General features: G+C 32.0%; 1 protein-coding gene and 1 long non-coding RNA gene across 5 annotated transcripts; both read left to right on the top strand.

Annotated features, from left to right (window-relative positions):
• The first annotated feature begins 2,294 nt into the window (after positions 1–2,294).
• Positions 2,295–3,089, top strand: LOC100782276 (uncharacterized). The gene is made up of 2 exons (XR_414360.4): positions 2,295–2,437; positions 2,725–3,089. It is a non-coding gene; the product is annotated as an uncharacterized lncRNA (long non-coding RNA).
• A 3,286-nt stretch (positions 3,090–6,375) lies between these two features.
• Positions 6,376–11,480, top strand: LOC100783892 (ACT domain-containing protein ACR1). Of its 4 annotated transcripts, none has more exons than XM_006579890.4 (8): positions 6,376–6,678; positions 7,005–7,162; positions 7,347–7,392; positions 8,020–8,134; positions 9,170–9,237; positions 9,378–10,025; positions 10,723–10,827; positions 10,959–11,480. In XM_006579890.4, exons 2-8 carry the CDS (start codon positions 7,092–7,094, stop codon positions 11,349–11,351), a joined length of 1,446 nt encoding a protein of 481 aa, XP_006579953.1. In that variant the 5' UTR covers positions 6,376–6,678; positions 7,005–7,091; the 3' UTR covers positions 11,352–11,480. The 4 variants fall into 4 exon arrangements, with proteins under 4 accessions (XP_006579953.1, XP_003525871.1, XP_006579952.1 ...); XM_003525823.5 differs by having other exon boundaries at positions 6,376–6,682; XM_006579889.4 differs by having other exon boundaries at positions 6,376–6,682; positions 6,990–7,162.
• Positions 11,481–16,075: the final 4,595 nt, after the last annotated feature.

Raw genomic sequence — 16,075 nt, 5'->3', positions numbered from 1 at the left:
CAAGTTATTTTAGATTCAAATCATAATTTTTGGATATGAAATATATCATGTTAAGAGGAAAATATCTATTTTGTATGTACTCATGGTCTTTAACGGAAATTAATCATAAATTTTTACATACCAATGTCATGATAAGCAAACAAAGTTTTTTTTTCTTTATGGTTAGTAGATTTTTACTATAGTTATTATAAAGACTAAATTGTATATTTTATCACCAAACTTTCATGTATAATTTTTTTTTTCTAAACAAAACTAGCAGAGAAGAAGGGAGAACGTAGCACCACTGGATCAACTCATTATAGTCGTATGGGCTTTAACCCAAAGGTTCTATAGGCTTCTAGTGTCCAATAACTTTGTCCGTTGAGCAATTCTTTAACAAACCAATTTTTGCTTACCGCACCTTTAAATTGTCTTAAATCTCCTTTTTACCCATCTTTTCCAAACACAACCACCCAATGCTTCCACCTTCCTTGGCCGCATCGCACCTCCGACATCATGACTCTACCATTGCACCTCCGACTGATCCGTAATTCATCTAATACAATTATGCATAATTGATCAATCCAATATAAATGTATTTTTTTGCATTATGAATTGAATTATCTATAATGTTTTTTTTAATGAATTACGAATTGATCAATCCAGAAACATTTTTTTAAATTATGGACTGACTAATCCGTAACTAGTGACGGTGAAGTCATGCATAGTTTAAAGTTGATGGGGACATGGTGCACGAGCAATAGGGGGATCTGGGAATTAAACGTGTATTTGATATGCCTTTTATTTTGATGGCATCACAAAGCTGTGACTGAAAGTGGAGGAGTGAGAGGGAGGGTTTGGGGGCAAGGAAAAGGAGTTTGTTTGTGTCACTGGGAAAAGTGGCGACGAAAGAGAAAGTGAGAGGGAGAGCCTCGTGCTTTGAGGTGAAGGCGATACCATTGTGCGCAAATTTGGGGCGGAGAAGGTGGCGGCGCGATTGATGGGTCGTGGTTAGGTGGCACGTGCATCAATCTTGGGGACAGAGGTGGCGGCTCCACAAGGCGGAAAGAAGTGGTGAGTGTTGGTGGTGGTGGTGGTGGCCATGCAGATGGAGTTGCCGGCATGATAGATGGAAGTGGTGGGAGAGAAGAAGAAGAAGAACTAGGGTAAAAAGGAAATATTAGACAACTTAGAGGTGCACCAAGTAAAAAATTGGGAGCGTTAAATAATTGCATGTGGATTGATGATAATGGACATTGTTTATCTTAACTAACATAGGGTGTTGCTAGGTGCACCCAGCAGTATTGCTGGTGCATCCAACATTTCCCCTTTTTTCTAATTTAGCCTTTCAGGCTTCTTCCGTAGGATCTAACAGAATTTATAATTTTTTTGAAAAATATTTGTTATCAATTAATTTAAAAATAATGGCTTAGGCAAGACTCGAACCTGTAACTTTTAGGTTATTAGCACAACATTCTAATCAACTAAGCTAATGAGTCAATTATGTTATAAAGTAAATAATGTTGTTATACATAACACTAAAATTTCAAATGTATATTTAATGTGCATGTAAATTTAAATAATAAATTTTGTGACAATTAATTTTAATATAAATCATACGAATTATTTAATCCGTATATTTTTTTAAAAATAAAAAATATTTATTATTACAAAATTTAATATATATTAAATTTTGTAATAGTATAAAACAATTAATGCACAAATGAGTAATTTAACATATTAATAATTAAAAAATAAATAAAACTTTAAGAAATTAAAAAAACCAAAAAACCAATATAAATTAAAAAAAACACAAAACCAATATAAATATATGTTGGTTTTTTGATTTTTTTTTAATTCCTTAAAGTTTTATTTTTTTTAATTATTAATATGTCAAATTACTCATTTGTGCATTAAAATTTTTTTACTATTACAAAATTTAATATATATTAAATTTTGTAATAGTAAATATTTTTTATTTTTAAAAAATATACGGATTAAATAATTTGTATGATTTATATCAAAATTAATTGTCACAAAATTTATTATTTAAATTTACATGCGCATTAAATATACATTAGAAATTTTAGTGTTATGTATAACAACATTATTTACTTTATAATATAATTGGCTCATTAACTTAGTTGATTAGAGCGTTGTGCTAATAACCTGAAAGTCATAAATTTGAGTCTTACTTGAAATATTAAAAGCCTCTTCCGGTTCTTCCATAAGATCCTATGAAAGAAGCGTAAAGGACAAAATTGGAAAAAGGGGAAAATGCTGGGTGCACCAGCAATATTGCTAGGTGCACCTAGCAACACCCACTAACATATCCCAATCGGTTGCCCTTGCATTCTTCAGATTTGAGACATACCTCGCTTGCCTGCGAACACATTTTTGACAATATGTTCGGGCGACGCAGGTTTCTTTCCTTTCCTATGGTCATCGGGGCAGTCATGTAAGTTTTCCTATATCTATGCAATTTCGCTCTTCATATTCATTCCCCAATTTAATTACCGTCTTATAAATTTAACTGTGGGCCGCGATGATTTTATTTTATCTATATCATATATTATATGTTGGCGATTAGCTCTCTCCTTGTTCAAATTTGGGGTTACTAAAACTTATAAGCACATGTTTTGTTGGGATATTGGTAACAAGAACCCAAATCAAATTAAAATTTGTATGGAGATTTTGAAATAGATTGGTCTTAGTCTTGTATCAAGATCTTGTATGCCTATGCAGCATTGGTGTTGTTTCTGGGAAGGCAATATTTGGACCCCCACTTGATGAGTATTGGAAAAAGAAGCAACAGGAAGAGGTAGCTGCAGCTGCTGCTAAGGAGAATGACTCTACCTCAACCTCAACTTCAACTTAGTTCACAATCATCATATTTTTCTCTTTTCTTTGGACTAAAGAGGAGGATTGAAAGACCGCATTTGAATTTAATCTTGAACGAGTCACTGCATTCGCTTTGCTAGCAATGGTTTTGAAACAGAGTGAACTCTTTACCGTTTCCAGTGTCTGGAGTTAGTTTTGGTTCTCTTCCCCTGTCTTTTCAATTGAACCAGATTTGTATAAAATTAACTGTATAACTTATTTGTTAGCTACCTACCACTTACAAGCATTAGTATTATTGCACTTGGCATCAGAGTAAAATTTTGTTATACTTCAATTAAACAGTTTGTTCCTTGACCTGCACTTACAAATTTTGTATCGCTGAGTTAGTAACCGGATTTATCTATCTCTATATTGATTTCTCTTGGATTTAATAAAACTCATACAAGGAATTCCAATTTTTGCTGTTGTTTTTCTGGATTATGTATCAGTTCTGTGGTTCCTATTACATTACAACGTACCAAGAAAGACAACTGTCAGTATTCTACCTTGTAGTAAGTTATGTCCTGAAGCATAGATGCTATTATGTCCAAAGACTAAAACATAACCCAACCTAAGCAGTGAGCATGTACACATGCACTTTCAATAGAAATAATGGAGTCAATAATTTACCGGAATGTCGTGTTTATAACAAGGCTTCAACAATCCGATTCATGGACACAAGGATGTGTTCCATTGATTACACTCTCAAACAAATGATTCTGCTGGAAAATGAATGCCGGCTTTTCTATTAATTCGATCTGGAAAACAGGTTTGCTGTGAGATAAAACAACAATAACAAAGTCTTGTCCCACTAGGTGAGGGAGGAGGGTTTTGCTAGGTTATCGACAGCCAATGTAAAACTTATCACTAAGAATTGTAGCATGAGAGCCCTCACTGAGAATATGAAAAAAATGCAAGACCCAATCCAGCAAAACATATCCACTATTAAAAATAGGATTATAATGTTCGTTTGGACACGAGAACCTCTCAATCTCATCCAACAAGAACAAGTTTATCACTCACCTAATGAGACAAGACTTTGTTGTTCCATCTTCGTGTGTATATTTAATCTTTCTTTTTAATATCATTAGTTGTAATTAGAATTGATTTTAAATTTAAAGCAATAAAAAATATATTATGAATAAATTTACATGATATTTTGTGCACGGCAGTAATAACAATATGTTCCAAAATTAAATCTCACTTTATCTATAACATTTTCCAAAAAGTATATTGATCCTTAATTGACATAAAGGCATGATAAATTGTGCATGAACAAAAGCTTATATTTCCTACCAATTGTGATTAGTAATATATATACATATATAAGATATTTTAATTAAACTAATATATATATATACTCATTTGCATTAAATTTTTGCGGATAAATATTCATTCCAGACCCATCCCTAAATGACTATTTAATTAATTATTTGTGAATGTTTTTATAAGTATTCATGAGATTCAGATATATTTTGTCATCTTTATCCTTAATTTATTCTATTGGGTACATGATACATCCTTATTGTGTACATCCTTATTTATGAATCTGGGAACCTGGTATACCACATTCACGTACTCGCATCTTATGTGATTGTTAAGGTGATGGAATTCTCAATCAGGGAAGCTGGTACCATGTATTTTCTTAATAAATTACGGGTTTAATATTCTTTTTTCTTGTAAGTCAGTGTTTTTTTTACTTGATCCATGTAAGTTTTTTTTTTTTTTTTTTAATTTTAGTCTTTATAAATTCATGTTTTTTTTTTAATTTTGATTCTTGTAAGTTTTATTGTTCATTTTTAGTCCTTGTAATTATATTTTTTTTCAATTTATTTCTTTTAATATTCTAATTTTTTAAATTTATAATCCCCATAAATTCGTACATAGAGACCGAAAATAAAAAAAACGTAAACTTATAGAAACTAAAAATGAATAATTTTTTTACAAGGATCAAATTTTTTTAAAAAGTACAAACTAACAGGAACCAAAAACATATTTAAGCTTAAATTATATTCTTTCATATTCATTTTCTTAGGCTTAAATATAAATTTATCCTTTATAAGTTTTTATTTTTTTCTTAAAATTTTTGTTCCTACAAGTTTTTTTTTTCATTTTTAGTACCTGTAAGTTTGAGTTTTTCAAATTTGATTACTGTAAATTTTTTTTAGTCTTTTTAAAATTTTATTTTCATTTTTAATTCTTATAAATTCGCACTTTAGTGATTAAAATTGAAAAAGCTTAAAATTATATGGATTAAAAAGAAACACAAAAATTACAAGAAACAAAATTAAAAAAACACGAACTTAGAGAGACTAAATTCATAAACCTAACATACAACTTGTATTTTTTTTTGTTACATATAGATTGTATGTTTAATAATATTTATTTATTTTTATAAGTTTGAATTATAATGGAATTTATATACTAAAAATATTTATTTATTATAAATTTTAATTATTTAAAATAAATATTTATTCTATTGACTAAAATATAACTAGTATTATTCCATCCATTCTAAATATTGTTTGTCTTTTTTTTTTTCCCTCTCCCCAAAATAATAGTAGTTTTTTTATATAGCTTTTTAAAGTTATTTTTTCAACAATACTCTTTGATATAATTAAGAAGATAAATTAAAACTTGGTTTTATAAAAGACATCAAGCATAAAAATATAATATTTTTTTTAGATAACCATAACCATACATGGTAGATAGTATAATGTATTTATTATTGGTGGATAGTGGGATAATTTATCAATTGAATATTTCTTATTCAATGGTCATCATTAATTGTAAATGATTAGTTTTTTTTTTTTTTTTTTATAAATCTAGACTAATTTTATATCTAGATTCATTTAAAAGGTTAGACATATCTCATTAAATATTTTTTTTATACGAAGTTGGGATCAAAGATCAATTCCTAATGACATATTATTTATCAACTATGTGACATCGTATTGATGGACTAGTATTATTATTTTGAAATGGAGAATAACTAATTAAAGAAAAGTGATTGAATCATGATTGTGTCACATTTGCCATATGCTAGTCGAGATCTATGCAACCATTACGTTTTCTAGGATTGCGGTTGCGATCTCCAATCCCAAATAGAATGTGGCCATCTGTGTTTGTGGTGTGTGGCTGAGTCACTGACTGGGTGCAAAGAACCAAAGTGAAAGAGCCTTCACAATCAAGTCAACATTATCATCGTTAAGACAAAGCTAGCTAGCAAGCCTAGAAATGCTACACACGCGGCGCGACATTATCACGTAACAGATTATCGACCACATCTTTACACAAGGCTGCCACGTTCACAACAACTGTCACGTGGCACGTTGGCAATGTATGTACCCTCTGGAAATTTTGCTGAGGTGTGAGAAAGATAACGATCTTAAATAATTGAAAATCCAACAAAAACGGTAGGGACTAATTAGAGTTGCATTTGGGTATGATGTGATCATGAAAAAAAAAAACATGATAATGCCAAAGTCGTGCAGTATTTTTCTTGTGGGTTTTCCATCATTGGCAGTGTGCGTGGGAATAGCTCATACATTCTCGATTCTCCCCATATGTTTCGGCTCCATTTTACTAAATAGTATATACACATGCGCACACATCTTTTTCGGAATGTACACGTAAGACTCTTCCTAACATAGAATATAAAGATTTGGCACCTCTCTTCCTACTATCTTCGCCCTCCTAACAATGCTTTCACCAATGGAAAACTCTACTCCATCTCCATGCATCACCATGAATTTCACATTTGCTGTGTCAATCAACCCTAAGGCTTTATCATCAGATAATATTTCTTAAGAACTCAGTGTAGGTAAATTGATTTTCTTGCTCTTTTTACTAGCATATGAGAATCACCATGCAATTTTCCTTTCTTTTTGAAAAATTAATTAATTGGTTTTTTGAAGTCAAAAGGGAATTTCTAAGACGGCAAGGTTCCAACCTTAATGATTATATATCAATCATTTTCTTGCGTCATGGGTTTCTGTGTGTCATCACTTAGAAAACAAGAAAGACAGCGCCCCATTATGGCCACGTTGGCCTTGTGCTGTTTTTATATGTACGCGCTTTCTTCACCATGCGTTTTGGCGTTTGAACGTTTCTAACTACAGCTAGCCTAGGATTCATCTCTATAGATGCATGCACAACTCCACGATAAATCGTCGAATTAAACAACATTCAACGACAACTCTGATTGAGGCCTTGTTCGTGGAGAAATTAAGATGGAGATAATTTACCAGTCTCACATCGACAGGGAGATTGAATCGCTCATAGAAAGAATCCATCCACCCAGGTATTAATTATAATATTGTACATTTTATCCTGTGAATATTTAATTATTTTATAGTTTCCTACAAAAAAAGAAATTAACACTTTCTAATTTTTAATTACTTCATCTGGTTCATGAGATAGATTATATATATATCTAATGAATTCATCAAATTCAACTTGATATGTTTCTTGTTCTATATGAGCAGGGTCTGTATAGACAACGATTCCAGCAGAGACTGCACAGTGGTGAAGGTACGTTAGATTTAATTGTTTAGCAACATTCCAAATTGTATATGTTAAAGGAAATTACATATCAGTCGTATGAGTTAGGCTTATTCATTATAGTTGAACTTGCTTAATTGTGTGGAATCCACCGTTTTTCTCGCCCACGGATTTTAAACCACCCTTAGTAGCTGTATATATTCATAATCATGATAGTGATAAATCACTGAGCATTAGGATTTGGAAGAACACACAGTACACGTTAAATAGATAGATACATGTCCATTATGGATATCTCTAGACCCAAAGCTTACATTCAATATATTAGATTGCATAATAGTAAGAGCTTAACTATTTGAGTTGTCATTCTGATAATACGTGAAATCAAAAGCAAATAAAATTATGCATATGGTACCTAATTGTGCTTGCTCTATGCACCATTACAAAATCAGTAAATTTTACATGTTAAAAATAACTCTTGGTCCCAGATAATTGAAGCAATCAATTTTTTGCTAGAAACCAATTAAATAGAATAGTAAAAAGTGAAGAGGTCGAAGACAATTACCAAACAAAAAGGCTTTGACTTTACTTTTTGTTAATTTCAAATATAATATTAGTTTTAATTAAATAAATAAGCTGTTCGATGTTCACGAACAGATTGATAGCGCGAACAGGCATGGGATATTATTGGAGATGGTCCAGGTGTTGACAGATCTTGATCCCGTCATTTCCAAATCATACATTTCTTCCGACGGTGGATGGTTAATGGATGGTCAGTATATATGCCTCCCTTAACACAGTCTGGACTTTAATTTGTTATTTGCATGCCATAATCCCACACAACCTTTAATCTTTTAATTTCTAATTTGAACAGAGAGAGACTATATAGAATATACGCTTTTGTAATTCTATTATTTGAAAGAAATAAAGTATAAAAAATGTAAAATAAAAACATGGGTAAATGTATTTGGAGTAAACCATCAATTAATTGTGTGAAACTCATTATTATTATTATTATTATTATTATTATTATTATTATTATTATTATTATTATTATTCACGACACGTTAACAGTCGCATCAACGCATAATGAAAATCAACTAAAGATAGAGATTAAAATAAAAATATATATATCATACCTAACACCATTTAAAAGAATTATAAGGACTAATTTTTTTTTATAGGAAACAAAATGTTTATAAATCCAAAATAGAAATTTAATCTTTAACAACTACAATAGTGAATTTGATTTGTGAAACTTTCACCATAAGTAAGTTCAATTGTTATTATTAAAAAAATGAATAAATTTTATCTTTAACTTTTTGAATTACACAATTTAGTCGATGATGCAATTAAATTAATTTAAGTGTACCAATGATAGAGATGAAATTAGTTGAGATAGAAAATGAATTTGTCGTCTCATAATGTCAAAATTCAAATTAACTCGTGTTAAATTTAAAGACGAACTTAATTTCAGTTTATAACACTAAAGACTAAATAGTTTATTCATGTCAATTTTAAATAGAGAAAAGGGTTATACACTTTATTTGTTATTCAACCACATTACAAAACTATTTTTAGAGTGTATAAATATTAAATTCTTTTAAATATGATAAATCGATGTTTTAATTTAATTTCATTATAAACACTTGGAAAAAATTAACGAACCAACCAGAACTAATTATCACTTAATCTTAATTAATCTATAAGATTAATTTGCTTTTATTATTTTGTACACAATCTATAAGCATGAATTTGCAAGTAGCTTGCTTCTCCTTGATGGGTCACTGTTGACTGCACATTGCAGTGTTCCACGTGACGGACCATGATGGAAACAAGCTTACCGACAGAGGACTCGTCCATTACATTCAACAGGTAACTCTCTCTGTCTTACTTATCATCTTCCTCTCATACTCTTCCTTTGTTTTTGTGTGCCTACCGGAATGGAACCAGTCCCTTATGACCATTGTCGCAAGATAATTACGATGGTAATCTAAACGTAAGAGATTTTGTAGACACTGTGCGAGGCTAGAAGCAACAGCAAAGAAATTTCAAGTGACATAGAGCTAACAAGCTGCAATGAACCACCACGACTGGTGAACTTAGCAATAGAGTTGACCACAGCGAACCAGCATGGCCTGTTCTCGGAGATGTCAGCGGTTCTATTGGGCCTGGGCTTCAACGTCACCTCCGCCACGGCCTGGACCCACAACGACAGGGTGGCCTGCATAATCCACCTGGAGGACGCAAAGAAACTTGGGCCCATTAACGCAGAACGTCTGGCCCAGGTCCAGCCCGAGCTGCGGAACGTAGTGAAGGCCCGTGATAGGAACGGGGAAGAAGAGAGAGTGAGGTTGAGGCTGAGGAGCTTCGGCGCCGGGCGCAATCACACCGAGCGGCGGCTCCACCAGATGATGTATGCCGACGGGGACTACGAGAGGTGCCGTGCGTGCCATGTCGGAGACAGAAACGGTGAGAAGAAGAAGGGGTGTGAGGAGACCCAGGTTACTGTGGGCAGATACGAAGAGAAAGGGTACTGGGTTGTGAACGTCAGGAGCAGGGATCGTCCTAAGCTTTTGTTTGATACTGTGTGTGTGCTCACCGACATGCAGTACGAGGTGTTTCATGCGGCTGTTAGCTCCAATGGCTCCATGGCTGACCAGGTACTTGGATTTTTTACATAGTCTGAAATATTGGTTTGAGTTTAGTGTAAATTATACCGACACCTCTTAATTATAGGTGGTAAAACGGGCTACCCAAAAGTCCGGATTTAATCTAAACCTAAAAAATGAAACTCAAGTCTTGTAAAAGCTTATTTTTATAGGTTTTTTTTTTACAGATTTTTGTTGACTTAACAACTATTGAGCCATAACTGAATTGGACTAACAAATTCAAATTTAATTTGAACTAAAAAATTTAAGCTCAAGTCTTATATTTGTATATGATACTCCCTTTCTTTCGTATCTTTATATTAACTCCTTATTTAAATCGTTATACATTATATTAATATATTTAATTGTCTGTTATCATACTATATTAAAAAAACTAAAGAAATAGTCTTTAATTTCAAAAAACTTCAAGGAGTGTAGGAGTGTAAGTATAAGTATGATAATACGATGCAGTAGAAAGAAAAAAAAATTATAATAGGTATTGTTGAAGTATTTATATCACTACTCAAGCCTCTTATGATTAACATTTATTTTATGTAGTATAATAGCTCCTACGTCTTATCTCTGAAGATAGGAATTAATGTCTACAAATAAACTTTGTGCTACGCATTAGTCATACTGTAGTGAAAGAATATGTGCAGAATTTCCCTGTCTTGGTGGTGATATTAATTTTAGTGGACGTTTGACGCAGGAGTACTTCGTAAGACCCAAAGGTAGTTCAAATTTGGACAATGAAAGCGAGAAGCAAAAGCTCAGCCTATGTTTAATCGCAGCCATAGAGCGCAGAGTCTCACATGTACGTCCCATGAGCTTCCCTACCAAAGTTTTCGTTTATTTGTTTGATCATATATGATCACTATTTTTCTTGACAAAACATATATATCCGTAATGAATGTAGTAAAGTATAATATTCTTGCATTGGAGCAGGGATTGAAGGTAGACATTCGCGCTGAAAACACAACGGGGCTACTATCAAAAGTCACTCGTGTGATTCGTGAGAATGGACTATCCATAACAAAGGTTCAGATAGGAGTAGAGAGTGATGAGATGGCAGTAGGATCATTCTGTGTTGCAAATTCTTCAGGTCAAGAAGTGAACCCAAACATAGCAGAGTTGGTGAGAAGAGAAACTGGTGGGTCTGTAGTTGCAAATTACAATTCGCCTTACAGGGTCCCTAAATCCTTGTCATCGAGTAAAACCATGCATGAAACCAAGAGTAGCACAGAGGTTGGACAAAGGTTTTCCATTGGAAGCATGCTATGGTCTCAGCTTGAGTGCCTTTCCAATAATTTCCGTCCCATTAGATCTCATAAGCTTTAATTAACAAGCCATAGTTATTTATTCCTCAAGAAATAAGCACTCTACATATGATTCTCGATATCGCCTTAAAATTGCATACCACTTGATGTGAGATGATATTTGCAGATCAATTGTAAATATTTATGATAAGATACCGCCGTGGATCTATGATTAATTATAGGGTAAATAATGATTTTACTTTTCACGTGTAAATTGATGATAATTTAATTCATGAAAAAAAAAATTATATTCCAATTTAGTGTCCAAAATTGTAAAAATTATGATAATTTTGTCATTTAAATGTAATTTTTAAGAATTAATTTAATAATAAGTTAAATTTTTTAGGAATAATTTGATATTAAATTGTCAACAAGAAATATTTATTATACTTTTTACAAGTTTAAAGACTAAATTATTTCCTTCGTTTTATTATAATTGTTGTTTTTGATTGTTTTACATAGATAAAAAAAAATTAATAAATTAATAAAAAAGAATACAATTTTACAAAATTAAGCCTATTATCATTTATTATTTTTTTTAATTTTTGTTGTTCATATTATAAGTTATATAAGTGAAAAAGAGTAATTAATAATTTTTTTAAAAGCAAAGAAAAATATATTAATACCACTAACCTTTTACACAAGAAGGGCTAAGAGAGTAATTAATATTACATTAAAAATTAAAATAAAAATTATTTTAAAATAATTTTTTTACATGATGATTATTATAAAATGGAGGAAGTAGAATTCTCATTTTTTCTTTACTAAATTATTATCGATTTAGACATTTATATCAACGTGATCATTTAACCTTGATTATATGATGATATAGTATTTCATAAAGTTTAAGGCGAACTGTTCTATACATTGATCTAACTATGTGGTATGGGTTAAAATCAGGAGTTATAATTAATTGAATAAAGAAATGTGACAACACCATAATAATCGATTCGAAATAAGAGGGTGGAACGCACGGTGAGTCGGTGACTCCAAATTTATTTAAATTTGGAATGAAACATAGAAGAAATAATTAAGAAGAAATATAACGATAGAAAGAAATAAAGGAGAAACAGTGAAGTATAAGAATTTCTCTCGATTTGCATGAATGAATAGCATGGTTGTCAGAATTGGACGGGATCGCCCGATTCAATCGAAAACGAGTGACCTATTTGGTCAATTTAAATCTAAAAATTTGTGTGACCTATTTGGTCAATTTATATCTAAAAATTGGTATGCAATTGAATTAATCATGAATAGGAGAAATCAATCAAGAATAAGCAAAACCACTAAAAATCGGCGATTGGATCGGTTTTGACGGTTTGACGATTTTTTTTTATTTTGTTAATTGAGTTTATTTGTTAGTATTGAATTTAAACTGGGAGTTGCTAATAGATTTTATTTGTTATTGTCAAACTTAAATATTATGATATATTACATTTGCTTTTTATGTATGACTTTAGTTATATGTTATGACTTATACACTTTTAAGTGAATTTTTTTTAACATTATAACTTTATGTGTATTATGTTATTTTTTTAATATTGTTTAATATATTATACAATTTTTAAAAAAATAGTATTTTATTGAAACATATTTGATCCTAATTTAACCATTAAACTTTGAACTAATGTTTTCACTTCTTGAGTGATCGATCCAATTATGATAATATTGAAAAAAAAAAGAATGAAAAGAAATAAATGAATTATATATATATATATATATATATATATATATATATATTTATAACTTAAAAAATAAAAAATAAAAAAGAGATCATCTCTATTTCATTTCATTGATCCAATATAAAATGCTACATTATTATTTTTTTTACAAATATTAACATATATTGATTTATAGATGAGCATGAATGACACAAATTTCAAAAGCAATGGAAAATAATGTTACAACTGACCTAACAGTGATAGTTGTCCTTCATTCATACTAAAAAGTATAAAAAAATAAAAATATATTTATACAATGTTTATAAAAATCAAAATGATCATTAATTCGATCAAGCTAATTGGTTGATGGGTTACTTTGTCAATAGATCAATAGTTGAACGATATAAATTGGCATATGTAACAAAATATAATTGTATTTATCATTTGTCAAAACTTCGGTAAAATCGATTCCATGTTGTTGAGAGTACCCCTTAGCCACCGATCGTGCTTTATACTTATCAATTTCACCTAGCTCATTCAATTTTGTCTTGAAAATCCATCTAAATCCAATTGTTTTTGCTCCAGTTGGCATATCCATGAGCTCCTAAGTCTGATTCTTTTCAATTGAGTTGATTTCACTATCCATAGCCTTTCTCCATTTCTCATGCTTCACAGCTTCCTCAAACTGAGTTGGATCGTCACCTACAACATCTTGCACCATGTAGGCCTCTACTTCTTTTTCTTCATTCAACCCCTCACCACTCACATATTCTCCTATCCAAGTCGGCTGCCTCATTTCTCTCCCTTGAATCACATTTTCTTGTGACCCCGCTTCATTCCTAGCTTCACTACCCCTTACATTATTTCCATCATTCTCACCCTCACTATCAAACTCCATGTCTTCCATAAACCTATCACTATTACCCTTATCTCTATGCTCTCCCTCACTTTTATCACTACTGAAATCATCATCACCCCAAACCAACTCTGCTTTTATTTGTTCTTTATAATTTGGACCCTAATTCCAACTCTTCTCTTCCTCAAACATGACATCCTTACTAACTACAATTCTCTTTGTCTTAGGGTCAAAGAGACGATAACCCTTTGACTCATCACTCATATCGAACAAAATACAAGGAAAACTTTTATCATCAAGTTTACCTCGTTTTGCCTCTGGTATGTGCACGTGTGCTAGACAGTCCCAAACTCGAAGGTGTTCTACTAAAGGCTTAACTCCGCTCCAAGCTTCTTGAGGAGTGACGTTCTTAACAACAAGCATTGGACATCGATTCAACAAGTAGAACGTCCAGTTTACAGCTTCAGTCCAAAAAGGTTTCGAAACCTTTTTTGCAGAGAACATGCAGCACACCATATTCATAGCTGTTCTATTTTTGCATTTTGCTACTCCGTTTTGGTGCGATGTATATGCAGTGGTAAGCTGCCTCTTTATTCCTTCTTCTTCACAAAATGATTTGAAATTGAGAGAGTTAAACTCTCCTTCTCTGTCTATCCGCAAGCATTTGATGGATGCCTCTGCTTCCTTTTCCACCAATTTCTTGTAAGACTTGAAGCACTCTATTGCAACCTACCCTTCGACGGGAGGGCGACGCGGGGCTCACAGGTGTGTCTTCCATGGGAGGAAAATGCGCGGAGTCGCCACCAACGTTTATTCGAGGAAAACGTTAGAAAAACCGGAACGTGTGGTCTGTGAACTTTAATTGTGAAAGGTTCGGGAGTTGTTTTTACGCACGGGGAAGGTATTAGCACCCCACGCGTCCGTCACAAGGGACAACAACCTTCAATCAAGTGTGCAAATATGACTTCAAAATTATGTATTTTTCCCTTTTTATGTTTTTTAGCTTTTTAGGGGCCTTTTTGTATTTTTTTTATCTTTTTGTTGTCGACAAGGGTGTTTCCCTCGCTCCTACGTATTCCTCAATTGCGATGAGGAAATCAGACTTACGTAGTTCTTTCAGAACTAAACGTTGGTTAAGTTATTTTGATCTTTTTCCGCAAGATCAATTTTAACCGAACAAAAGTCGTTTAAGGCGTTGGACCATTAAACAATCTTTTGATTCTTTTGAAAGCAGAGAAACATTAAGGCATTAGACCATTAACGATCTCTTGGTTTTGAAAGGAGAGAAACGTTAAGGCGTTGGATCATTAATGATCTCTTGGTTTTTGAAAGGAGAGAAATGTTAAGGCGTTGGACAATTAATGATCTCTTGGGGTGGTCGACAAAAGCGGGACTTTTGCTCTTATGTATCTTCAATTGCGATGAGGAAATCAGACCTACGTAGTTCTTGCAAAAGCGGTAACGTTATGTGTTGATTTTATGCTTCGAATGGTCCATTTTAACCAATAAAAGTAAAGAGGACCGTTTTAAGGCGTTGGACCTTAAAACGGTTTTGAGTGACTTTTGCAAACAAAACTTGGTTTGTGAGTTGATTTTAGCCTTAGTTTCACTTTGATTATTAGTCAATTCATTCAAGGAAATTGTTAACTCGTTGGCAAGTGCACCAAATCGTCACAAGTAGTAAAGTACTCGGAAGTCCGAGTGTCGAATCCACAGGGACTTTGTTTGTACTTAGATTAATGCAAATCCAATTTAAAAGCAAGAGATAAGAAATTTAAAATAAAAGATAAAGAAAGATAGAAGATAAGGTAAAGAAAAGATAAAAGATTTAAAGATAAAATTAGAAGATAAAAGAATTAAAGATAAAATTAAAAGATAAAGAAAAAGATGAAAGATAAAAGATTTAGATAAAAGATAAAGATAAAGTCAAGATAAGATAATGTTGGGAACTAACTTGCCTAGTCTGCCTAGAATGTATGAGTTTATGATTTTTTCTTTACCAATTCAGGTGATTTTATCCCACCCACATCTATTCATTTACTTGCCCCTGATGCCTCACGATGACAAGCCTATTTTACCTATCTATCCCCCAAATGCCTTTGCAAAGACTCAATAGATAAAATGCATGAAGTTCTAATTCTAGATGTTTGCTTTGACGCATGGGCATAATGCAATCACTCTATGCCTAGCAATGATTTTATTATGATATCTTTTCTTCTTGTTCTATTA

This window comes from Glycine max, chromosome 5 (genome assembly GCF_000004515.6).
Source record: "Glycine max cultivar Williams 82 chromosome 5, Glycine_max_v4.0, whole genome shotgun sequence".
Lineage (NCBI taxonomy): Eukaryota > Viridiplantae > Streptophyta > Magnoliopsida > Fabales > Fabaceae > Glycine > Glycine max.
Note: the sequence above shows the minus strand (reverse complement) of the source record. Positions and strands in the feature narration are given on the sequence as shown.